The sequence below is a fragment of the Vipera berus genome (assembly GCF_964194415.1).
Source record: "Vipera berus genome assembly, chromosome: 15".
NCBI lineage: Eukaryota > Metazoa > Chordata > Lepidosauria > Squamata > Viperidae > Vipera > Vipera berus.
In genome coordinates this window covers 1331143-1356319 of record NC_138218.1, presented here as the reverse complement: position 1 = coordinate 1356319, position 25177 = coordinate 1331143, and the positions used below count along the sequence as shown (strand labels likewise).

Below are 25177 nucleotides of genomic sequence, written 5' to 3'. Positions count from 1 at the left end.
GGCCCCGGCCGCCCCTCCCCCTCCTCCCCCTCCTCCGGCGTCGGCGCGTCTCCTCGCTACGCGGGGGCGGGGAGGGCCGGGGGCGCGTCAGTGGGCGGAGCTCCGGCCGTTGCCGCCCCCGCCAGGCCCCTGGAAGCGCGCGCGAGGGGAGGCGGCTGTGCTCGGCCGGGCGCCCCGCGTGCTCTCCGCGGGCGGCTGGGGAAGGAGCCCGGCTTTCCTTTAATCCAGGGGTCTTCAAACTTGGCCCTTTTATGACTTGTGGACTTCAACTCCCAGAATTCCTCAGCCAGCCATGCTGGGAGTTGAAGTCCACAAGTCATAAAAGGGCCAAGTTTGAAGACCCCTGCTTTAATCAGTCAAAACAGAGCAGGAAGGGGCCTTGGAGGTCTTCTAGTCCCCCCCCTCAAGCAGGAGAACCTGTGCCATCTCTCAGACAAGCGGCTGTCCAGCGGCTTCTTAAAAGCCTCCAGGGATGGAGCGCCCCCCCCCCGATTTTTGGAGGCCAGCTGTTCCTCTGTCAGGAAGTTTCTCCTTAATTCCAGGTCGCTTCTCTCTTTGGTCCGTTTCCAGCCCTTGTTTCTTGCCCTGCCCTCTGGTGCTTTGGTGAATAACGCGCCCCCGCCCCCCTCTTTTTTGTGGCAACGTCGCAAATACTGGAATGCTGTTATCATGTCCTCCCTATGTCTTCTTTTCTCTAGACTGGCCAAACCCAAATCCTGCAGCCTTTCTTCGTATGTTTTAGTCTACAGGCCTTTAATCGTCTTAGTTGCTCTTTTCGGCACGTTTTCCAAAGTCTCAACATCTTGTTTTGTAACATGGTGACCAAAACTGGATACAGTATTCCAGATGTGGCCTTATATACTGCTTTATAAAGCAGTACTAATACTTCACGTGATTTTGATTCTATGCCTCTATTCATACATCCAAATATAGTATTAGCTTTTTTGGCTGCTGCTGCACACTGCCGGCTCGTGTTTAAGTGATTGTCCACTAGGACTCCAAGGTCCCTCTTGCAGTTATTGTTTTCCTGCCCAGGTGTAAAATCTTCTTTTTCTCCACATTAAATATCGTTTTGTTGGATAAGTCCCATTGTTCAAGTCTATCGAGATCTTTTTGGATCCTGAGCTTGTCTTCTGGGGTGTTGGCTGTTCCTGCCAGCTTAGTGTCATCTGCAAATTTGGTGAGTTCCCCTTCTATTCCCTCATCTAAGTCATTTATGAAAATATTGAAGAGTACTGGGCCTAAGACAGAACCTCGTTGTACCCCACTCTATGTAGATGTAGTACCATTAAGTACTACTCATTGAGTACGGTTTGTCAGTTACAAATCAATCTGGTGGTAATGCTATCTATCCCACATTTTTCTAGCTTACCAGGAAGTAGGTTGTGGTCTACTTTGTCAAATGCCTAGCTGAATTGCTTGAGCTCAGTTGCGTGGCATTCAAACAATAATGTTGTTGTAGTAAAGCAATAGGGACGCGGTGGCTCAGTGGGTTAGGACGCTGAGCTTGTCGATCAGATGGTCGGCAGTTTGGCGGGTGGAATCCCGAGTGCCGTGTAACAGAGTGAGTGCCTGTTACTCGTCCGAGCTTCTGCCAACCTAGCAGTTCGAAAGCACGTAAAAATGCAAGTAGAAAAATAGGGACCACTCCGGTGGGAAGGTAACAGCATTCCGTGCGCCTTTGGCATCTAGTCATGCTGGCCACATGGCCACGGAGACGTCCTCGGACAAGCGCTGGCTCTTTGGCTTTGAAACGGAGATGAGCACCGAAACGACTAGCATACATGTGCGAGGGAACCTTTACCGTTACCTAGTAAAGCAATAATCTGGAAATGGAAAAAAGCAGATAACAGCCACATAAAACACCACGATTCTATATATTTGAAAATTAACGTAGCTCATGTTGTTAACCACGTATTAACCCTTGGTGAGGTGGGCTCCTATTGTCTGCTTCTTCTGCTGTGTGAACAAACTGCCAGTTCAGAGGCCAAGAGTGACCGTTTCCTCGCACCCGCCTTCTACCTGGGACGGAACAGTTCCCAAGAATAGATTTTTGCAGGAACCCGAGCATGGAAGAGCCAGAATTCTTCATAAACAGATACACTTTACATTTTGAGAATATGATTTAACAGCATATACTACTAACCTCTTTAAATCATAACTTTCTTACTAAAACCATATTGAGAATGTTAAGAATATTCAAGCGGTGTAGAATAGAGAGAGGATCAAATGGTACACATTAAGATACCTTCAGATTTCTTGATCTCTAGCATAGAAAGGTCGATAACCCACCCCTTTTAAAAACAGCCTGAAAATGCATTTTTTCCACGAATTAGTTTCATCTTACGTTTTACTTACTTATTTTATGTATCACCACAGCATACTGTCCTTGGTGATTTATAACAATAAGAAAATATAACAGTAAAGTGTTACAGTAAATTAAAGTTAAATTAAGTCAAGAAACAGGCTGAAAATATGACGCTTCCTCTATAAGCCCTCCAGAATACCTCGGTCTTAACTGATTTCAGAAGGCTGCCTCGGGGGAATCAGTCCCACCTTTGGGGAGGCATTCCAGAGGAGAAACACCTTTGACCCCCTTCATTTTCCCCAGACAGGCCCTGACCAACTCTTTCTCTTGGCTGGGGGAGGCAGAGCTGAAAGTGCCAAGATGCCATTTCAGGCTTTATAAGTTAAAACCAGGAAATTGAACCGTGGCCATCGCAAGGCCAGGTGCTCAGAGTCACCTCCATCAGCTGGGGCTGAGTGCTGGTGCAGGGTTGAGTATCATCTGCAGACTGATGGTTCTTCCTCGGTCTGCATAATTTTCAACAGATGGACCCACAATTTGCTGACCAACCACACCCAGCATATCCCCTGTGGAACTACATCTACTTGGAGGGAAGCAGGCAGTGGAGCACCCCAAGGTTCTGACTTAGGCCCATGACACCTCAACATTTTCATTAATGATTTGGGGAGAATAGACAGACAGGTAGTCCTGAACTTACAACAGTTCGTTTAGTGACCATTCAAAGTTACAAAGGCATTGAAAAAAGTGATTTATGACTGTTGCAGCATCCCCATGGTCACATGATCAAAATTCAGACACTGGGCAATTGACACACATGATGACTGCAGTGCCCTGGGGGTTTTCTGACCTGACAAGCAAAATCAATGGGAAAGTTGGATTCACTTAACTACTGTGTTAATAACAATTGCACTGAGTCACTTAACTAATGTGCCAAGAAAAGGTAAATGGGGCAAAATTCCCTTTCCAACTGTTTTGTTTAGCAATATAAATTTTGGGCTTAACTGTGATCATAAGTCAAGGGCTACCTTCAGATCCAGGAGGATCCTGACAGAGTTGAGCATTGGGGCCTGTCCAGCAAGATGTGGTTCAGTGGTGTCATGCAAGACCGGTTAGACAATAGTGCCTGTGAGAGGGTGTAGGTGTCCTGATGGGCCACCATTTAAGTATGTGGCTACCAAGAAAGCCAATGCAGTCCTGGGGTGCATCCACAGAGGGATAGCATCAAGTTCACGAGAAGTGGTAATACAGCTCTATAGTGAGGCCACACTTGGAATACAGCGTCCAGTTCTGGTCAACACAATACAAAATAAATAAATAAATGCTGAGGTCCTAGAAAGAGTGCAGAGAAGAGCAGGAAAGATGATTAGGAGTCTGAAGGCTAAAACATACGAAGAACAGTTGAGGGAGCTGGGTACGTCTATCCTATGTAACAGAAGGATGAGGGGGGACATGATAGCTGTCTGCCAATACTTGAGGGGCTGTCATAAAGAAGAGGAGATTGGCTTGTTCTCCAAAGCACCTGAGGACAGGTGGAAGTTTGTTAAAGAGAGATTGAACCTAGAAGTAAGGAGAATTTTTCTCACAGTGAGAACAGTTAATCAGTGGAAAAGCTTGCCTCACGGAATTGTGGGTACCCATCACTAGACGTTTTCAAAAATAGGCTGGGCAATGATTTGACTGGCATGATGTAAGGCCCCTGCCTTGGACAGGAGTAGACTGGAAGACCTCCAAGGTTCCTTTCAGCCCTGTTATTTTATGTTCTACAATTCTAAAAAGTCTAAACTTTAATCGACTGCTGCTCATTTCATCAGAGCTCTGTAGGATTTAGATGTATTGCCTGATGAAATGAGCTGCGCTGTGCAAGAACTTGGGCCTTCTAACAAAATTTGCTATTGAAAAGGTGCTATTAGAGGCAGTTGTTGCTACCACAGACTCACTGGGCCCTTCTCTTGCGGACTGCAGCCTAGTTGGCCCTCAAGGACAGAGGCTCTCAGATGCCTCCTTGGATGCTGAATGAGAAGGCGGGAATCTTGCAAGAGGATCGAGATGACTCTGAGCCTGAGAATCCTTGGCGGCCAACGCAAGTTGTAAAATCAAAAGTGCAGGGAAAGAAAAATGAAGCTTCATCACCACCACTTAACAACTTATCACTGTCTCTAAAGTCTATTATAAAGATTCTCAATCATCCAGGTCAAGGTTGTCCTAAGGGTGTTTCTGTCATGTTCCGGATGTCATTGCTGCTAACATCGGCTGTTCTTGCTTTGACAGCTTTTTCAGGAGGCAACTGGACTTTCTTGTTCTTTGAAGACGTTTCGCTTCTTATCCAAGAAGCTTCTTCAGCTCTGACTGGATGGTGGAGAATGGAAGGATTTATACTCCTTGCAGACAGCTGTTCACTTGCATTCTTTTAGAGAGTTGTTGAGGCCATTTGGAAGTTTATCTGTGCCCTCAAGGTCACCTGAGTGATGGAAATAGGTGTGGAGGCTTCTTGGAACTGCTGAAAGGACCGTGTTGCAGACTGGAGACAAGAGGATGTCGGCTCCCTCCCCCTCTGTTGAGAAAGGGCTGTTCAGTTTTGACATAGATGGCCTCTTTGACCCCTCTTTCAAACCAGAGGTCCTCTCTGCCCAAAATGTGGCAAGAGCAGAGGGAAACCCCCAAGGCCCAGAACGGACCTCCAGAAACACGTGGACCCCACCCACGCCTTCTGTTCTGGGCCTCGGAGGCCTGGAGGAGGCCTCCCAGGCCAAGAACAGATCTGTGGAAGTGCGTGGACACCACTTCCAGACGTCCATTCTAGGCCTCGGAAGCCCATAGGAGGCCCCCCAGGCCCAGAATGGACCTGTAAAGGCATGCAAAAGTCTCCCCCCATCTCCATTCTTGGCCTAGGAGGCACATAGGAGGCCTCACAGGCTCAGAGCGGACCTGCGAAAGTGCAGGCCCTGATTGGACCTCCGGAGGCATGCTGAAGCGTCCCCCGACCTCATTTCTGGGCAACAGTGGCCCAGAAAAACCCACCGACACACAGGTTGGGCCTTCAGAGGCACACGGTAGTGTCCCCCAGCTTTTGTTCCATTCTCTGTTGCAGAAAACAGAGGCCCAAAGTACCATAGGATCACACGAGATCAGTAGCATGAGATCTTGTGCCACTGATCTCGCGTGATCTTGCATTCCTTTAGGCCTCCATTGTCTGCAAATGCACCGAAGGCCTGGAACAGCCAAGAAAGCGAAGGACCTCGATTTTCTCAAGGTGAGCATCCAAGGCCTGGTGCCTAGGGAGACCCAGGGCGGGGGGAGGGAATAGCCAGGTTGAATGTTGCAGTGCCACTGCGGCCATTCGTAAGGGTGAACGGCTGCCATAGGGCGGCACCATTTGTAATTTCGGGTCTTTCTCGCAAGCACTATGGGGTGCTTATTGCGTAATTTTGAAAGTTCGCTAAGGGAATGCTCGCGACGTGGGGATTACCAGTTCATTGGGGAAACAAAACAGCCACTTCACAAACCCAAGGCACAACATAGGAGAATAAACCCATGAGGAAAGAGTCAGCAGTCCATCTGCATTTGAAAGACAAAGGCCGCTCTTTCGAAGACAGCAAGGTCCACATTCTGGACAGAGAGGACTTCTGGTTTGAAAGAGGGGTCAAAGAGGCCATCTGTGTCCAAACTGAGCAGCCCTCTCTCAACAGAGGGGGAGGGATCCGACATCGTCTATCTCTAGTCTACAACACGGTCCTTTCAACAGTTCCAAGAAGGCTCCAAACCCATTTGCACTGTTCAGGTGACCCTGGAGACACAGATAAGCCTCCAAGTGGTCTCAATGACTCTCTAAAAGAATGCAACTGACCAACTATCTGCAAGGAGTATAAATCCTTCCATTCTCCACCATTCAGTCAGAACTGAAGAAGCTTCTTGGATGAGAAGGGAAACCTCTTCAAAGAAAAAAAAGTTGCCTCTTGAAAAAGCACCTTTGGGACTGTCTGAAAGTGAATCCAACCATCTCTTCATTCCTTATCCTCATTGTGTTCTCTACAAGCCAATCTCTGAAATCTTACCTCTCCATCTTAATCAGCAAAAGTCCATTAAGAGTTATCCGAAATAGCAACTATTAAAAAACCCGATATCTACTGAATTCAGTTTGAATCTTTTCATATTTATATATCCCTTTCTATTTAAGCATATCCCTCGCATTTATTCTCTTACAATAAGTAATATCTTTAAAGCATTTATCATATAGTCCTGGCCAGCAAAATATATTAAACGTTACCAAAATTGACAACCATTTATATTAAGCTTGATCAAATATAACAATTCTGTATTATTTCTTCTTTCACCCAACAATTTTTAGTTCCCCAACATCTGCTTTCTCGTACTTACTTATAATTGAGTCTTGTTTAGCCCATTCATCATAGATATCCCTTAAAGTAGCCTCAACTTATGACCACAGAGCCCAAAATTTATGTTGCAAAGCGAGACGTTTCTTAAGTGAGTTTTACTCCATTTAATGACTTTTTTGACATAGTTGTTAAGTGAATCGCTGCAGTTGTTCAGTTAGTTACACGGTTATTAAGTGAATCTGGCTTCTTCTCTGTTGACTTTGCTCATTAGAAGGTGGCAAGAGGGGATCACATGACCCTGGGACGGTGAGCCAGTGGCCAAGCCTCTGAGTTTTGATCATATCACCACGGGGATGCTGCAATCGTCATTAAGTGTGAAAAGCGGTGATAAGTCACTTCTTTCAGTGCTGTTGTAACTGAGTGGTCACTAAACAAGCTGTTGTAAGTTGAGGACTGCCTGTGTTTTCTTCGTGTCCTCTGGTGTCCAAGGTTTAAAGTCCTTTTATCAGTTGTTTCCAAAGATAAACAAAACATTTCTCATGGGAAGGAACAATTTAATTTATTTCAAAGTTAATTTCTTATAACCAATTTTAGAGTTTTAATTCAAGTCTATCTGAACCCTTAATTTTTTAAAATTAAATTTATATGCTGCCCATCTTGCTATCCTGAGCAATTCTGGGCAGCTTAATGAATTTAAAACTTTATAAAATCAGCACTATAATTGCAAAATTTTAAATTTGTAATTTTAAAAAAAACTAATTCAAAAAGACCTCATCCAACAAATACGACGGTTTAAAGTTCTAAAAGTTCTCAATTTTTAAAAAGGACTAGGAAAAAAAGTAAGCTTCAAAGTGATTTAATAGCGAGGTATGGTTAAACCGTAAGTCCATAAAAAGACTACATTAGTGGCACTGAGCTTGGTGGAATCTCGCAACTCTCAGCTGTTTGCTAAAGACCACAAAAGCACCAGTTTCTGCTGTCTACTCAGACAAAAATATCTGTCTGGAGTATGCATGGGTGAACTCAAGATCTCTCTCTTCTCCAGGGATCTTGGTAGCTGCTATTTTCAGCTGAAATGTCTCCCACTAATGGTGGGATATCCGTTTGCCATTCCTCACTGGAAGTTTCTCCATGCGTTACGGGAATTCAACCAGACCCTTAATATGTTACGTGAACCAGACCAACTGGTTACATTGTAATAAGATTTTATTAAATCAGCAGTTTTTGGGTGGACAGGCAGCAAAGAGTGTAAAGAGCTTCTCCAAAAGTAAACCAGCCATTTTATTTTGTGAACCAGGATTGAAAGTTTCACTCCGTGTTGAGTGACCCGTTCATTGCTGATTCACATGGCACAGGGAATGTACAGTGTCTAAAGAGATGGCAGCATTTCCCCTCCCAGAAGGTTAGCTGCAGAGGAAGCAGCTCTAGAACGCACCAGAGTGCTGAAAGTTGCAAAGGAGTCATTAATGGGCACCAGGCTTAAAATCTTCCAAGAGATGAGTTGCAATTACTAGATGCCACCAGCAGGAGGAAGCAGATTTGAGATTGTACAATATTTGAAAAATGTCTGCACAGATGAGCATGTAGAAACAAAGCAGAGTATGTTAGACCCTTAGAAGAACTAAGATACGAATTTTCACAAACCAGTTGTGTCTTTATTAGGACCAGCCATAGTACCCCAAGCCAGTAATCCAGAAGTCTTTAGGAGGCAGGGGGGAGACTGCAGACAAAGATCATATTGCATCAAGCCATGGCGTTTTATAGTTGAAGCCACAATCCCAGTTCTTCAGGAATGGCGCCACTCTGTCCGGAGCTGCCCTTGCCCTGCTGCAGGATGGGTGTCACCTGCCGAGAGGGCCTCTTGGCTCTGGCCAGGTCACACCTTGTGGAAGGGACCGCCAGGCAGCGGACGAGCCACCAAGCCAGACCCAGCGCTTGCACGCAGGCCACATCTCGCCTTGGCACTTATGAACCTGCGAATCTCTGGACAGCGACTCACGTGGTGCGCCGGGCTCCTCTTGAAACTCTCCTCTTTCTCGACTTCTGGCATCCACATTGAGAGGGGGATTCCCCACCAGATCTCTTTTCGTGGGGTTGAGGTGCCCCCTTGGCCGAGAAAGCCAGTCCCCCTCCTCTTTCTTCACCCCTCCCAGCCCAACCCACCTCCCAGATATATTATAGGGAAAATATGAGGAGAAAGGTGTGTTGGATACGTTTGCCCCTTATTTGTAAAAATAATAAAAGTGGGATATAAATAAATAATGCTTGTATGTACCGCGGTGCCGTCTCGCATTAGAATTCTGAATTGGCTTCCGATGAAAACTGCAATAGCTCCCTTATTCTTTTACTTGCAGCTGCTGAAGAAGTTGCATATAGAGGGGGGGGGGTCAGTATTTGAACGCAGGCAGTGGGCGTGGCATCGTAACCCACGCCCCGCCCATCTCGCACCTGCAGGCGGGGGCGAGAGCGGTGCAGAGGCAGCCACCGACCGGCCTCCTCCGCCCAAACTTTTCTGGGCGCGTCTGAAGAGCGTCCCGGCAGGAGATGCCCGTCGCTTCCTTTGTCCCCCCCCCGTTATTTCGTTTCTTCCTGCCCTTTTCTGCTCCATAAATAGCTAAACCCCCCCCCCCAACTGCCACTGTCGAAGTCCCAAGACCTTCGGAGCTGCTTCGCAAAAAAAGCGGCCGAGGCGCCGGACAGCAGCTCCACCCCGCGCGGCCTCCCCTTCCAGGCGGCCCCCGAGGCCGGCCGTCGTCTTCGGGCTCCACAGCCCCAAGGGCGGGGGGGAAGGGGCGCCCTCCTCGGCCGAGACGGAGGGGGGCTTGTCCGCAAGGCTAGGCCGAAACGCAGCCGCTACCTCGGGGCTCCTTCGCGCCCCGCGCCTTCCCACCAAAGGCTCTCGTGGAGGCTTCCCGGCGCCGGCGTGGAGTCCGCGGCGTCGCAGCAGGGCGCTCGCCGGCCGGGGAAAGGCGCGCGCTCCGGAGCCGGGGAGGAGCCGAGCCCGCCCCTTGCCCGCCCCGCCGCTTCTCTCCAGCCGGGCAGGCAGCAGCAGCCGCCGCGGCCGCGCCTTCCCCGCCCACGGCCGGCTCGCAGGGCCGAGGAGGGGGCGGAGAGGGAAGGGGCGGGCGGGGACCCGCCGCGCCGCCTCTCCACGAAAGAGCTCAGGCCCGGCCCGGCGGCTTGGAGCGCTCGCGGCCCGGCGGGGCTCTTTGTTCGCCGGTCGGGCAGCCCGGGAGCCGGCGGCGCGGGCGGACGGGCGGGCCGGCGGCGGCGCGGAGCAGGAGAGAGCCGCGGCCGGCGGGCATGAGCCGGCGGCGGGGCGCCCTGCCCCGCTCCACCGTCCTCCGGCAGCACCCTCCGCAGTGAGCTCCGGCGCGGCTCCTCCTCCTCCTCCTCCTCCCCGTCCATGGCGGAGGCCCCCGGGCGCGGCGCCCGTCTCGGCCGAGGATGGCGGTGCCCGTCCGCGTAGGCAGCCCCCCGCGCGCGGCCGCGCGGCCCCCGGGCGCCATGGCGGAGTGGCGGCAGTGCGGGCGCTGGCTGATCGACTGCAAGGTGCTGCCCGCCAACCACCGCGTGGTCTGGCCCTCGGCCGTGGTCTTCGAGCTGGCGCAGGCGCTGCGGGACGGCGTGCTGCTCTGCCAGCTGCTGCACAACCTCTCGCCCGGCTCCGTCGACCTCAAGGACATCAACTTCCGTCCGCAGATGTCGCAGGTAGGTCGAGGCCGCGGCTCTGCCCGCCGCCCCCGCCTCCAGGCGCGCCCGCGCCGTTTCCGCCCGCAGAGCCTACCCGGGCGGGCGGGCGAGCGAGGGCCGCCCCGGCCTCCCAGCGGCCGGCGCCGGGCGAGCGAGAGGAGCGGCGGGGAGGACCCCGACCTCTGGCCCGGAGGGGCTCCCGGCCCCGCAGCTCCCGCGCGGGGTCCGGGAAGCGCGTCCCGAGAGTCCCCCGGAGGGCGCCTGCCGGCTTCCTCCCGCGGGGATCGGTGGTGCGCGGCGGGCGGGCGGAGGGACCGGAGCGGGCTGCCCTCGTCGTCAGCCGTCCGCGCTCTCTGCGCAGGGCCGGGGTCTGCCGGCCGCAGGCGGCTGGGCGACTCGCTGCCTCTGCTGCCTCGCCAGGCTGACCGCGGGGCTTGGCGGCGGGGCCGTCCCGGAGAAGGGCCCGTTGCTGGAGCCTCCCTTCGCGCCAGGCGCCTGGCTCAGGGCTGGGGGGGGGGCAGGGTTCGCATCTCCTGTTAGGGGAACAGATTGGGGGGCCTTTGACTTCAGGCCCTCGAGCCCCGGGAGGAGTTGCAGCCCGTGGGGCTTTCCACCCAGGACTGTTTCACCGAGCGAGACTCAACGGAAGGGGAGGGCTGCTTTCCAGGCAGGGGATGGTCCGTGTAGTCCTGCTTGGGAGGAGAAATACTGGTTGATGGGGTGGGGGTGGGGGGGCTGCGCTGCTCCTGAGAGCACAAATCTGAGCCTTGCAAAGTTTTGCAGAGTGGACTTTGTAATGGTGACTGATTTCTTGCAAGGAAGGATGTGGTGGGGAAAGCCCGCACCCTCCCAGAGGAGATTTTGAGGGGGTGTTGTGTGTGCGTGCGTGCTGTGGCCCTAGGAGCAGCTGCAGAGCGCCCCATCTTGCATTCGTGCCCTGGACTGTGGACAGGCGAGGAGGAAGTGAAGGTCATTGAAAAGGGTCTCTGTGTCTGTTGGGCTTGTGCAGATAAATTCTGCCCTTCCGTCCTTCACTTTGCTTCTGAAGGGAATCCAGTTGCTGGAAAGGACCTTCGGCCAGAAGGCAGAAGGGAAGGCAGGGAGTGGTCACTCTCTCCTCTAACCCTGGCCTGAGCGGGCAGAGTCCTGCTTTCGGGGAAGAACTGGCCCTTCTTGGAAGGGTGGGGGCTTCTTGCCTGGGAAGGCACGTTCGGGGACACGCAGCGTCAAAGTGGGGTGCTGCTGACTCAGCATTTGGTCTTGGGGAGTCCGTGTATCTCTTCCCACACGTGTTTGCTGGGCTAAAGACCTCCTTGGCATCTCTCGTTCACAGAAAGTAAGGAAAACACAGAAGGGGCAATTCAGGAGGTAAAAAACTGAAAGGCTGGTTGGGTTCAGTGTTAAGGTGGTCAGCCTTTCTCCTCTGGCCTTGGTCGAGAGAGGAGAGTGTCTGAAAGCAGAACTCGCATTCCGGGCCAGGCGGCCCAAACAGAGGAGGGACTAAACAAAAAGCAGCCCATCATCTGAAGGCCGAAAGAAGTTGGGGGGAGGGGAGCAGGTAGAGGATGGGAGTCATCCGGAGAGGCAGGGACGGTGAGTGAGTCCCTCCCGGATGCCCTTGGCAGCAGCTGGTGGAGTCTGCCTGGTTTGTGCAGGGTTGCAATATTTGAGCCGTTAAGTGAGCCTCGCCCGATGGACAACTGCCTGGCTGCCTTGGAGTCAGAGGGGGGTGCAGAATTGCCTGAGGCGGGGGGGCAGCCGTGGCAGGACGGAATTGCTGCTTGGAAGTCGAAGGTGCCTCCTGCCCTTTTGCTGCTCTTCCTCCTTGCTGCCCTTGGTCAGCTTCCCGCTCTGCCCGGTGAATGTGGCAATCTTCCCCCCCCTCGCCCTCCATCTAAGAGGGATTCCTACTTTAAAGAAAGGACAAGGGGTGGTGGAGAAGGATACTCCCAAGGCCGTGGGCTGTAGGTAACCCACCCAGCACTCGAATGAATCCATGATGAAATGTCAAGCATTAACTTTGTAAGGCTGATAAAGGTTTATAGCTATTTTTAATTTCCTAGAATTTCCCTAGAAATTGAAAATGCAGAAGACAAAGAAATTGTGACTGGTGTTTAGACCGATCCCTCTCCCCTTCTTCAACCCTGCAGCCTCGGGGCCCCCCGAAGCCCAGGATTGCCACTCGGTTCACTGACAAGACTCAACTCCTTTCCCATCCAGTCTGGTGGAGCTGCTGTGTTCTCAGCCACCAAAATGGTGACATCCGGCTGGCTCCTCCTTCTCCTCCTCTCTCCCTCCCTTGAGCCTTCCTCAGTCTTGGCAAAGGGGCATCCATGGACCCCTCCGGACCTGGGCATTGGCCCTGCAACTTCCAGAAGCGGCATCAGGTTCCTTGCCGCTTTCACAGTGTCTACTTTTTCTTCCAAAGGGCTGCAGAGCGCAACCCACCAGGTTTCCTGAAACTATAAAAGGGCAGGGGTGGGTGGTGGGTGGTGGAGCTGCAGGAGTTCCCCAGAAAAAGGCCGTACATCTGCGAGGGGACAGCCTGGCCAGCTTGGCCAGTGGAAGAACTGCCTGCTTTGGGACCGACTGGGGGTCCCAAGATGTCCTGGCCCCTTCCTTCTCCCCAAAGGCTGGCTGTTACCTGTTTGGGAAGCTTCTGCCTCATTTCCCAGGCTGACTGCTGCCCCTCTCCCCCCTTTTCAGCTGTGGCAGTTGGCTGGTGTCTGTGTGTGTCTGTATATGTATGTGTGCCGATGTCCGAGAGCAGCCTCTGCCCTTTTTGTGCAACTAAGTCAACACTTTGCTCTCGCCCCTTGCCTGGTGCCCGCAGTGAGCGAGGGCCTTTGCTTTCGTGGGCAGCCATGTGGTTGCTGGCAAACATGGAAGCCTTTGTGTGAATGCCACTTCCCTGGCTCCAGGCGGGAGGGGGGGGAGCGAGTGGCCGCAGTTGTGATCCTTTGCTGTGATTGTGTGTGTGTGTAGAAGCACATTCCTTTGAACTTCCTTGTAGGTTGGGGAGCAGGGGTGGGGTGAGTCACTGATGTTGTGGGTCACAACATTGAAATTTGGAGCAAAATGCTAAATTTTAATAGCACTACCTCTGCCTTTTTTCCCTGTTCAGTTAAGCTTGAACATTTAATACACAATGCCTGTGTGGAGCGCTTTCCACCCTGCACCGACTCTGATGCTGCATTCCCTGCATTTCCCTGGCTGGAAGTAGTAATAATGACAATAGTATTTGTGTAAGTGCAGCCGCACAGCTGAAAAATGTTGTGCTCTCAGAACTGAGCCCCTCAGGGGTGAAGGAGCTTCGCCTGTCAGAAGATTTTCTCTTCCTGCTGGGGATTAAGCCAGGAGGGCGGCTATTTTCATGTCCCCCGTGCCCCCCTGCCCCTGCTGGCTGTGCCTGGAAACCGGCTGCTGCCCTGATTAAAATGTCATAAATAAATAAATAATGGCTGGGCTGTAAGAACCTTTGATCTGTCTGGCTGCTGATCTGTCCAAGATCCGTCCTGACTGGCTGAGGACTCTCTCAATCCCAACAGAGCCGGGAACGGGGGGGGGGTCCCTGCTAAATGCTGCCCGTGTGGGCTTCCAGGAAGGCAGTGAACACCTCTGGCCCGGAAGCTCCTCTCAGAGTCCAAATTCTCCTTGGCTTTTGGCAGCTTGTCTGGGCTCCACGCCCTGCTGCAGACTCTCAGACCGGCCTTCTCTGTTAGCTGACCAAAAGGAAGAGCTAACTCAGCCTGCTCAGACACGTGTGACTCCATCACTGAATTTATGTTAAGATACTGACAAAGATCTGCATATTTTATGCACGCCAGAACTCTTGAGACCAAAAGAGAAGTGAGTACTACAAGATGTACAGATGTCTTTAAAAAGAAAGTAGGATTATTAAGTTTTTGAGACTCAAAAACCCTTGGCGACCTACTTCAATTATCCTAGAAGTCTTTAAAACTTCATTTGCTTGGCTCTGCCCTCCCTATTATCCTGCTGTGAGTAGGCGTCCTTCCCTTCCCTAACCCCTCCCTCCTCCGCCCCCTCCATCTTCTCTTTGTTGAATTTTAGATTTGGCAGTCATATTCTGAGTATGCCGTGGCGCGTGGCCCTGCGCGTAGCCCCTTGTCTGTGGGATTTTAAGATAGTTTCTAGAAGGCCTTGCAGAGAAGGGTGAGCAACACACTGGGCAGAATTAGGCTGTTCCTGTCCCAAAATGGGCTGGTCTGGCATTCGCACCATTTGCACCAAACGCAGCACGTGGCAGGGATGTAACTAAGGCTCACAGCCTCGCCTGCCCCATCTGCCTATTACTAAAAAGTGTTCTGGGAAGGCCACGCTTGGCAAAAGCCGGGAGAAGCAGTGGAGGCCAGCATCTGCTGATGCCCTTGGCACAGGGAGGGTTGTATCTCGGTGTGTAAAAGGAAATGATAATTAGCGTAGCAGTTCGAAAGCACGTAAAAATGCAAGTAGAAAAATAGGGACCACTACGGTGGGAAGGTAACAGCGTTCCATACGCCTTTGGCGTCTAGTCATGCCGGCCACATGACCACGGAGACGTCCTCGGACAAGCGCTGGCTCTTCGGCTTTGAAACGGAGATGAGCACCGGCCCCTAGAGTCGGAAACGACTAGCACGCGTGTGCGGGGGAAACTTTACCTTTACCTTTAATGAGCAAAATAAAGAAACCCGGCTACAGTATGTTGTTGTGAAACCAAGAAAAAGATGGAGGCTGCAGTGTCTGGGAACTGTTGTAAGTGAAGACATGAATGCCTGCTGAAGAATTGGGTTTAATTTTGAATGAAATAGGATGATTTAGGTGAATTTGGGGTTTTTGGGGTGCTTGTGAAAAGCAAGAATTCATACATTAGGAATTTTACATTGCAGTGAATAGTGATCATGGAAGGACCAAATTCCAGTTTTGGAAACCTTACAAAATGTTCTGAAAGGACTGGTGACATGATGGATGGATAGGAAGGAGAGGAAGGAGGACAGAAAAGCAATTTAAGAATGAAAGAGCACGGGTGGGCTCTCTGCTGAGGGGAAAAAGCCCAACCTGTGGACTTCAGGTGCACAAGTGTCCTGTTTAAGCATAATTCTGTCCTTGCATTTACATACAGGGCATGCGTTGAAAACCGTGAACGGATGGCTCAGAGATATTTGGGGAGGGGTAGTAGAGGGCTGAGGGAGAGACGCTGATTTGGGAGTGTCGGGAGTGAATCTTGGGAAATGACCGGGGATGCAGGAGTGCAGGACGAGGAAGTTGCAGTCTGGAAGTAGGTGGGTCTCCCAGCAGGAGAAAGGGGAGGGGAGGGGAGGACGGGGGGGGGGAGCAGCAAGGAAAGCGGTGGGAAAGATTTGGGCTACCAAACATGAGCGCAGGGCATGGAGTTCTTCGGGGGGGGAGGGCAGGAGCCGGGGGGAGAGGGGTGGGACAGACACAGGCAGTCCTCGGCTTGCAACCACAATTGAGCCCAAAATGTCTGTTGCTAAGTGAAACAAGTGAGCTTTGCTCCATTTAACGACCTTTCTTGCCACAATTGTTAAGTGAATCATTGCATTTGTTAAGTTAGTCACATGGTTGTTAAGCGAATCTGGCTTTGCTTGTCGGAAGGTCTCGAAAGGGGATCACGTGACACCCTCCCCACCCCACCCCGGTCACTGCGACCGTCATAAATGGGAGTCAGTTGCCAAGCGCCTGAAGTTTGATCATGTGACTATGAGGATGCTGCAATGGTTGTAAGTGTGAAAACGGGTCATAAATCACTTTTCCCAGTGCCGTTGTAACTTTGAACAGTCACTAAATGAACTGTTGTAAACTGAGGACTGCCTATCCTTGCAAAAGCACGGTGGGAAAGAGAAAAGGGCCAACGGAGCCCCCTGCAGAGGAAGCAGATGGGGGGGGGGAGATCTGGAGAGGGCTGGGCCCAAGAACAGATCGGAAAGGGATGCCCTGGAGGCCCAAGGAATAAGACGGAAAGGCTGAAAAAGTGAAACCGGAGGAACTTTAAAATAAGAAGGCAGTTTACAGATTGCTAGATCTTTGGTTGATTTGCTGATATTGAGGACTAGAAAAGTGAAATTATGTTCTCTTCCACAGAAGGCAGACTGCAGACATGACCCAAAGCAAGACCTGGGCAGCTTTCCTGTGTAGACCAAATAATTGCAGGTTACAGGGGGGAAAATGTGAATGGGAGAAGGTCAGCGTAGCGTATCTTTGTTCAGTAAACACATGATGGCGATCAGGCTGCGATGATGGGGAATGTGTCTGGCCGTGGAGTTGAAGACGGATCCCGGGGGTGTAGCCGGAACAAGTGAGATGCTTAAGAAACGCTTCCAGACTAAGAGGGGCGTTCCTCACGCGTGTCCTGGCAAGAGATCTGCAAGGCCAGGCGTGTCTTCAGAGGCCTGTTTGCAGGAGATGCAAAGAGATGCCGTCTTGTTGGCTGAGACCCGCAACCAGCTTCCCAAATGTCAGGTGGCCGAATCTGGATATGATTGGAGTGAAGGTTGAGATGTCATTTCTGACAGGGAAAAGAACACAAATGCTTGTGCACGACACACAAATGCTGGAAAGTAGTGCACATTTGCTTATTTTGGTAAAAAAAATATTTACTAATAATGAAATTATAAATTCTGGTAGAAAAGTAGCATCTGGTAATATGTCTGCTGCAAGGAATGGATGTCTCTTGAAAGACGTGTGTCAATATGCCTAGGTTGCCACAATGAAATTTGAATTGTGTAGGTCTGGAGAAACAGCAGTCAGGGTCAGGGCAGTGGTTGTGGGCTGGGTACAGTGAAGAGAAACTTCTACTCCTCAAGGGGAGATTTGGAATTGGGTCGGTATAAATTGATCAGTAAAATAAATATATGAGAATAAAGTACCCCTTTGCACATCAAACCCATCTGTTTTGCATCATTATCTGACCCACTGTGCCCAACCAAGGCAGTCAAGGGCAGCCCCCTGTCACTAAAAGCTGCTACCCCCCCCTTTTCTGCCAGGGCTGACTCATCAGGGCCAACGTGAGGAGACAAGGAGCTCAGCTATGAAAACCTGGGGAAGGTCAGGCTGTTCTCTGCACGTGCACCAGAAGAATTTTACGGACCCCGGTCCCTCCCTCCCTCCCTCCCCCCCTTTGAATTACATTCCCTGACACCTTTCACAGCTCTGTTGGAAGAGAAGGCGGCTTTGTCTGAAAGGCCCTAAGCAGATTTTGGCACTAATTCCTGCAGATTTGCGGTTGCCTCCGTTGAGTAGAACCAGCGTCCACCCTCCACCCCTGCAGCCAGGGTTGGAAACCACCCAGAGCACCGGGCAATGGTCCTCTTGCTTGACCAGGGGTGGATGGCCCACTTCAAAGGCTCGGATGGATCAGCAAGCATCTCTGATGGGACAAGTGGTTGGGAGGTGAGCCCAGGGGTGGTCTTGCCACGGTCTGGTTGAATGCTTGGGGACATCTCCATGTTGGTTGAAGCAGGAAGTTCCTCACTCTTTGCCACGCTGATATTTTTCAGAGAGCACATCTGAATATGACGCTGTGTAATGTGTAAAATGCAGCTGCTCTTACAGAATGACAGTTGGAAAGTGAGGGTGGAAGGAGCTCCCCTTGTGAAAGGTTTTAACCTTGCTCCAGGCATTATGCTACCTGCTCTGTCCCAGGCGACAAGGTGGATTTGGGGTCCTGCCCCTCTGGATGTCAGCGCAGCATGGAGAGAGAGCCTTTGAGGGTCCCCGGGGGGGGGGTGGCTATTTTCAAACGGGTTCCATGCAGGAGTTTGGTTTTTCTTTTCTTTCCTAAAAAGCCCCTGAGGAAGAGCTGGCTTCGGCAGCCCCTCCCCCTCTTCCACTGCCAGCTGCTCTCCTAAGATTGGGGAAAGGAGGCAGCTCAGCCCCAGCTGACTGACCCAGGAGCGGGGGGGGGGGGTTGGCAGTGCAAATGCCGATGGGAGAAGCCGGGTGACTTAGTTTAAATTGGCTAAGTGAGAAGGGAATCTCCATTGGAGGAAACCTCCAAGAAGGATGATTTGGTCGCAGGCCACTGGCGTGAAAAGCCATCCGAGGAGCGAGAGGCTAAGTGGATAGGAAGGGGTGTGTCTCGTGTGTGTCTGTGTCTGTGTCTGTGTCTGTGTCTGTCTGTCTGTCTGTCTGTCTGTCTGTCCCTCCTGGCCTTCATGCAGTGTGGGAGCGGTCTTTCAGCCTTTGCTGGGGCCACATGCTGGGTCTTGGCCATTCCCTCCAGCTGTCAGGTCCCATTTTGGGCGCCCTGCCATTCTGTGGAGTGGGAGGAGGGGCTCTGGGGAGCCTCCTTGGTATGCTTTTGCTTTTGCTGTAACCATGTGGGAATTAGGGGGATCGTCTTCGCAGTTAGGATGGACTCTGTCCCAGCCTGACTCAAAGGTCACTGCGCCCTGAGGATGACCTGTTATGTGTCCTGTACCTCATACCTCAGCGCTCTCAAAACAACTTTGCGGCACAGTATGCGAAGAAGAGCTTGGTGCTTTGCGCAGGATCGCAGGATCGTTGGATTCCACCTGACCTTACTGCAACCGCTATTTCTCAGTAAAAGTTATTTTGATTGACCACACGGTGTCAAGAGTCGTGCTTTCCTGAGGGGGCCAAGTGGGGCAGGTCCTTATATTAGGTGGAATCTGCAATTGTGGTCAACCCAGAGAGGCACCTACCTCTACTGTGGGGACCACGGAAGGAACGTCTGCACAAAGCAGTGGCTTCAACCCTCCAAAAAACTGGGACCTAAGTTTGTGAGGCCTTTCCCCATCAAACTACGTTTTATTAACCTAGTCGCAGCAGAATTAGACTTGCCAAAGTCCCTACACCGGCTCCATCCGGTCTCACTGCAGTTAATTGAAAACTGAAATTTCCTCACCCCTTAGACCAGTTCTTCCCCTTGTACGTGTACCATAAACTAATGTTAATGGGGTGGGAGAGCAACATTTTGAGGTGATTCTGGACTCTCGTATGCATAGGGTAACCTCTAATATTTAGTGGCATGGAAAGATTTCCCCACAGGTCAGCGACATATTAGGACCCCTAGATTGGTGGAACATTTTCACAATCAATATCCTGACAAACCTAACCGAATGTTCTAACTTTGTTTTTCCCTCCCATGTTAGTTATGTTGTGCTCTACAGGCTTTTGGGGTGGCAGCATGTCAGGTCCCCATCTGGGTGCCCTGCCAGTCTGTTGGTGGGGGAGGAGGTGGCTCTGGGGGAGCATTCTTTGCAAGCTTTCACTTTTGCTGTGACCGCATGGGAATTAGGGAGGGGGGTCCTCTTCGGATGGGATGGACTCTCCCCCTGCCAGTTCCAGCCTGACTCCAACGTTGCTGCGCCCTGAGGATGACCCACTATCTGTCCTGTAACTCAGCGATCAAAACAAACTTGTGGCACTGTATTGGCTGCCAGTGGGCTGGTCGGAGGGGGCGGGGGTTGGGTTTCAGAATGAGAAGAAGAGCTTGGTGCTTTGTGCAGGATCGTTAGATTCCACCTGACCTTACTGCAACCATTGTTTCTGAGTAAAAGTTCTTTTGATTGACCACACAGTGTCAAGAGTCGTGCTTTCCTGAGGGGGCCAGGTGGGGCAGGTCCTTACACCAGCCTTCCCTTGGAGTTCAGTTATTGCTCTTGCCGTGACCTCTCAGGTTTCAGAGTTACAGCACAGTGCTTTTCTCCTCTGCAGCCTCAAGAAGAGCCCCCCCTATTTTAGTAGAGGCCTTCCCTTTCATTTGGGAGGGGGGCTTCAGACTCTTCATGGCGCTCCCCATCATTGGATCCTCACCTACAGCTGGGACTGCTCCAGTCCAGGGCCTGGAACTGGGTGCTGTTTCTCCCTCGCCTCCCTGGGAGAGCTGCCTTCCCAGTGGGGGGCAGAGGGGCCTGTTCCCCAGGAATTTGGCTCCAATAGAAAAGAGAATGGGGGGTGGGGGTCATGGTAGGTTAGAGCACTGACCTCTGAAAATGCCCAGAAGCTCTCATGCCTCCCCACCCCCCCGTTGCCTGGTCCTCTGCCCAGCTGGGCAAAGGACTCTGATGTTTTTGGCAGAGTCGTGGCATTTCCCAGGAATGAGAGGGAAGCCTCTACAGCAGGGGTCTTCAAACATGGCCCTTTTATGACTTGTGGACTTCAACTCCCAGAATTCCTCAGCCAGGCATGCTGGCTGAGGAATTCTGGGAGTTGAAGTCCACAAGTCATAAAAGGGCCAAGTTTGAAGACCCCTGCTCTACAGCCTTCAGTACCTTCTGCCAGTCACTTTCTCTGAGCCCAGCTTACCTCACAGGGTGGTTGTGGAGGAGGAAGGAGCATTAGGTATGTTCCCTGCTTGAGCTGACATGTCAGACCACCAATCACTAATTGGCAGCTAACAAATGGCAGATGAGATGATGGCTGCCCTTGTTCTGTATCAGCCTGCTACCGGCCCTGCAGAAAAGGCAGTGACAACCCCTTTTACAAGAAGGCAAGAGGCTGGAATTAAGCCTGCCAAATTTATTGATACAAAAACAAACAAGACACGAACCAAGAAACAGGAGCTTTTCAAGCGGTTTGCCTTCAGCAAACCAGCCCTCTCACGCATTCCCCTTTTATACAGTTCAGGGCGTGGCTTCTCTCTGCCTCCTTCCGAGGTGCCCCATTGCCTTCCTCTGTTTACTCCTGATTGACTGCCTCCTGCGTTGGGTGTCCTTGAACAGGGCCAGCTGTGGGTCATCTTCATCCACGCTGTCAGGCTCACACAGCTGGGTCTCCGTCGTGACCAGGTGGGAGGGGCCTGGCTGAGGGCTCTCATCAGCAAGCTCTTCAACACCCCCCTCCTCCTCCTCTGAGTCGTCCAACCCAACTGCCGAACCCACAGGCTGACCCTGAATCACAACAGCCCTGTGGGGTGAGCCCTCCATTTCTCCACCCCGTCCCCTCCCTTGGGGCAGAGGATTTAAGCCGTCTGGGGATTTGTGGCAAATCTGCAACTGCCGCTGAATGCAATCTGCGCCTGGCAGTTGTGAGTCTTCAGCTTGCAGGGTATTAGGGATCAGGAAGCAAATAAAGCCATGTGGTGAACTTCATTAACATCCTTTTATCAGGCTCCACATTGGTTTTGCCCTCTTGAGGGTAGCAATGCAGTGGAAGGCACTTTTCCCCAGGGCTGGATGATCTGCGACAAAAAAGCCTCAGTTTAATGTTTAATTAAACTGACATGGCAGCCGCTCCCGCTCACTGTCCATGCCCCCCTGCCACATTTCCCCCCATCATCAACTCGGAGGCCTTGGGCGGCAATACCCGCTGGGGCATTCCTCGGTTGGAGGGAGAGGGACTGGCCCAGGGACCCCCTGGCGCATTGGGTGGCAGGGCTGAGACTCCCTCACCTGGGGGGGGCAGGTCCAGCTGCTAGAGGCTCTGGAGGGGTGGAATGGCTGACTTGCCCCTCCATGGGAGGGAGGGCAGAGCAGAGTCCTTGCTGGCTGAGCAGTTGGGATTTGGTGCAGATTGCAAGATTTTTGCGCTCTTCACTCCCTGATTCTTTTCTGACTGGGGGGGTGGGGGGGAGGAAGCTTATGCATTGTTGAGTTATTTAGAAATGGGGGCAGCAGGAAAAGTGCCTGGTGAGGAGTCACACAAATTCTAGAGAGGTTTTCTCAGAAAATACTTCATGTGTCTGTGTAACTGGGACGCTGATTTCGCTCTTCACCAAGCATTGGGGCTTCAAATGGCGCCTCTTCCCCAAAGGGCTGATTTTGGAGGGAAAATGCTGCAGTATTTTTCCTGGCTGGGACGCAAGGCCCGGGTGAGAAGCCTGTTGGGAGAGCTGGTCCAGGCACCAGCTGATTCCACCCCCACCCCGTCAGTTACTCACGAGCAGCCCTGCTTTGGCACCAGGAGATCGGTGGGCGGTGGCGGCAGCTTCCTCCTTGCGTCTGCCTCTCTGCCTTTTGGGAGCCCTCTCTGGCTTGGCGCAGTGGCTGCTTCGATGCTTCCATCCGTGCTTTACTCTGTTTGCCTTGAATTTGCTTTGCATTCTTTCCATTGAGTAAAGAGTTACGGGAGCTGCGTCATGAGGAAGCAAACCCAGCTTACAGTATGGCTGTGATGAACCGGGTGGGGAGACCTGCAGAGACCGGGTGGGGAGACCTGCAGAGACCTGGTGGGGAGCTTCGGGTCAGTGTCGGCTCCTGGCCAGAGCCTGCACGAGTCCTGGCAATCTTCTTGCAAGCTTTTTCAGAACCCATTAAGTCTTTCCTGGGGCTCTGAGGGAGAGACTGGCCCAAGGTCAGACTGCTGGCTTCCTGCCTCTGGCAGGACTAGAACTCGGGTTTTCCCAGTTTCTAGCCTGATAAATTTACAGATGACTGAATGAATGCAGCCATTTTTCATTTCCAAGATTGTCTCTTAGTCCTGCTTAGGGCCTCAGGTGTCCGCTGGGAGAGAAAGAAGGTGAGGCAGCAGCCGGGCGGGTGTGTTTATGTGTGTTTGTGTGAAGAAGGGTCTGTGGGAGCAGAGATATTGGCTCAGCTTCTGGAATTGGGTGGCTGGGCTCGCCATCTTGTTGCCAGGCGTTTCCCCCGCCTCGCCATAATCCTGCCATGGTTCTCGTGGTGGTGAGTTCCACAACTGACGTAGGGTGGTATTTGTGGCTCCCCACTAGTGAAACTTGCGGCTGAGAGAGCTAATCAATCTGTCTTTGTTTTGGTTTTCAGTTGTCCCCGCAAAGAAGTCTCACACTTGGCACTGCCCTTTTCCGGCCAGCTACGGCCTCCCGTTGGCAGAGGCGTTGGGGGGTGGGGGGTGGGGGGCAGAGGAAGGAGGCCGAGTGGCCACCCTCCTTCGCCAGGCAGGTTTCCCGGAGGTGGCCGGTGCAGGAGGAGCCCCCAGCGGGCCTGCCTTGCCAGAGGAGGGAGGGTCTCCCTGGCCAGCTTTCTTCACAGATGCCTGCGTCCCGGCAGAGCGGCAACCCATCAGTGGCTGGGGGGTGGGGTGGGGTGGGCCCGATCCCCTGGGGAAGAGCTCTCCTCATCGGGGGAGGCCCAAGCAAAATCTAATTCCTGTCATTGGGGTTTGATTTATTTTCTGCCCGGCCTTCTGGATCAGCTGAGTCTTCAGACAAGAGAGGATCGGTCCCCCCCAATCGCCTCTCCTCCAGGCCTCCAGCAACCCCCCCCTTCCAGGGCTGTCCACTCTTTTACTCCTGCTGCAGTTGTGTTGGTCATGAAGGGGGGGGCAGCCTCTTAAGGGACCCGAATGACCTGACCAGGAGGTGGGCTGCTGGCCAGGTTGCCCCCCCCAACCATGAGTTTCAGTGCTGCTTTGTGTGAGTCCAGCTTGGCAATGAAAGGGAAAGGCTGAAGGCGGCCAGTCCCTAGGAAGTGGGGGCTGCCCTGAGTGTTGGGGAAGGGGCAGCAGAGTGAGGAGGGATGGGCGTTGGGGAATGGGCAGGCTCTCCCAGGCTTGGGAAGCAGGATTTCAGTGGTGTTGGCTTTTCAAAGATGCTCCTCTTTTTGTGAAATGTTCAGAGACTTTTGCTCACCCGCTGTGGGGAACAGCCTGTCTCTGTCTTTCGTGGGGGGGGGCTCTCTTCTGGGTGGGGCGGCTTCCAGTGTGCAAAGGCCCCTTGAAGAGCGGCCTCCTCTCCTGCAAGGAAAAGATAGCCATTCAGAGGAGAAGCACACATGCCGATTTTGCAGAGCAGGACCAACAGGCAGTGTGTGTGTGTGTGTGGGGGGGAGAGGCCTGTCTCTGGGGCTTTTGGGCGAGGGGGGGCAAGTATCAGCTTGGCCTCCACCCTTTACTTTGCCTCCCACCCCCACAGCTGCAGCAGCCATTCCTGCATTGCCCCCCCCCCCTTCATAGAGGCATTTTTCTTTAGCCTAGTGACATCTTGGCTGTGCTTGCAGCAAGAGAAGCAGCGGCCCAGCCCTGCCTCGCAGCCAGAAAGCACTCAAGGGAGGGTCTTCCTGCATCCATCGCTGCCTCTCTTGCCCAGAAAAGGCCTGTGGCTTCCCAGGACCCCCGGCTTTGGCAATGGGCCACCTGGTTCTGACCTGAGGGCCAGAGACCATGCTGCTATGCCTGGGGGTAGCCCACAGAGGGTCTCCCCAACTCTGAACCAGAGCCCTGAGGAGACCCTGGCCCGTTGGCTTCCCCACTGCCCCTGCTTGTTCTGTGTTTGGAGGGCTGAAGGCTCCCTCGCAGGGTCCAAAGGCAGTAAAGAAAGAAAGCCCCCCCCATCCCTCTGCAGCTGTAGGGCGGGGGGGGCAGTGAAGGAGGCTCATCTGACACTATGCAGAACTGCCCTCCCCGGCCCCAGCGGGATCCTGCTTGTACTGGAGGGTGGCAGTGCCTTGTCCAGGGGCAACAGAGCTTCACCAGCTTCCCCCACCCCATCCTGGACATCTGTGCTCTACCAAATTCAATATTTCAGCTAAAAAAATACAAAAATCCAGGTCCTGATTTTTTAATAATCTTGTTTAATAACCCCTTTGCAGGGTTGTCGCTTCTGGCTCCACCAAAAGCTGCGAAGTGACTAGTCCTCAGAACATACGGGGATTTGAGCAGAATGGTGTGGGTATGTGTGTGGGTATACACATGCAAAAATGGAGTGGCCAATGGGGAAGTTGGAGCTCACTCTGGTGTGTCTGACAAGACCACAAAGACCTCATCTCTCAGCACCCCGGCCACCAAGTCTGGGCGAGGGGGGTGGGCAGGGATCTCCTCTGGCTCTCCTTTCGGCACCGAGCCTGCTGCAGACCAGCCAGTGAAGCCGGATTGCTTCACCTCGGGCGGCTGCCCTAGGCTGAGGGGGCTGTGTGAACCCAGGATGTCCACCCGGGTTGAGGGTGTT

At 52.6% G+C, this 25177-nt stretch overlaps 1 protein-coding gene and 1 long non-coding RNA gene across 4 annotated transcripts in view; both read left to right on the top strand.

The window, feature by feature from the left end:
- The first annotated feature begins 9719 nt into the window (after positions 1–9719).
- Positions 9720–25177, top strand: part of VAV2 (vav guanine nucleotide exchange factor 2) — a 98642-nt gene continuing 83184 nt past the window's right edge. For all 3 annotated transcript variants that reach the window (XR_014028024.1, XM_081339934.1, XM_081339933.1), the window contains exon 1: positions 9720–10353. Coding sequence is in view for 2 of the 3 variants with exons in the window: in XM_081339934.1 (XP_081196060.1) it covers positions 10090–10353 (264 nt within the window). In the remaining variant the exon portion in view is untranslated. The remainder of the gene's footprint in view (positions 10354–25177) is intronic.
- On the top strand, positions 13975–17562 carry LOC308675009. Its single transcript, XR_014028025.1, has 4 exons — positions 13975–14184; positions 15222–15403; positions 16435–17050; positions 17094–17562. It is a non-coding gene; the product is annotated as an uncharacterized lncRNA (long non-coding RNA).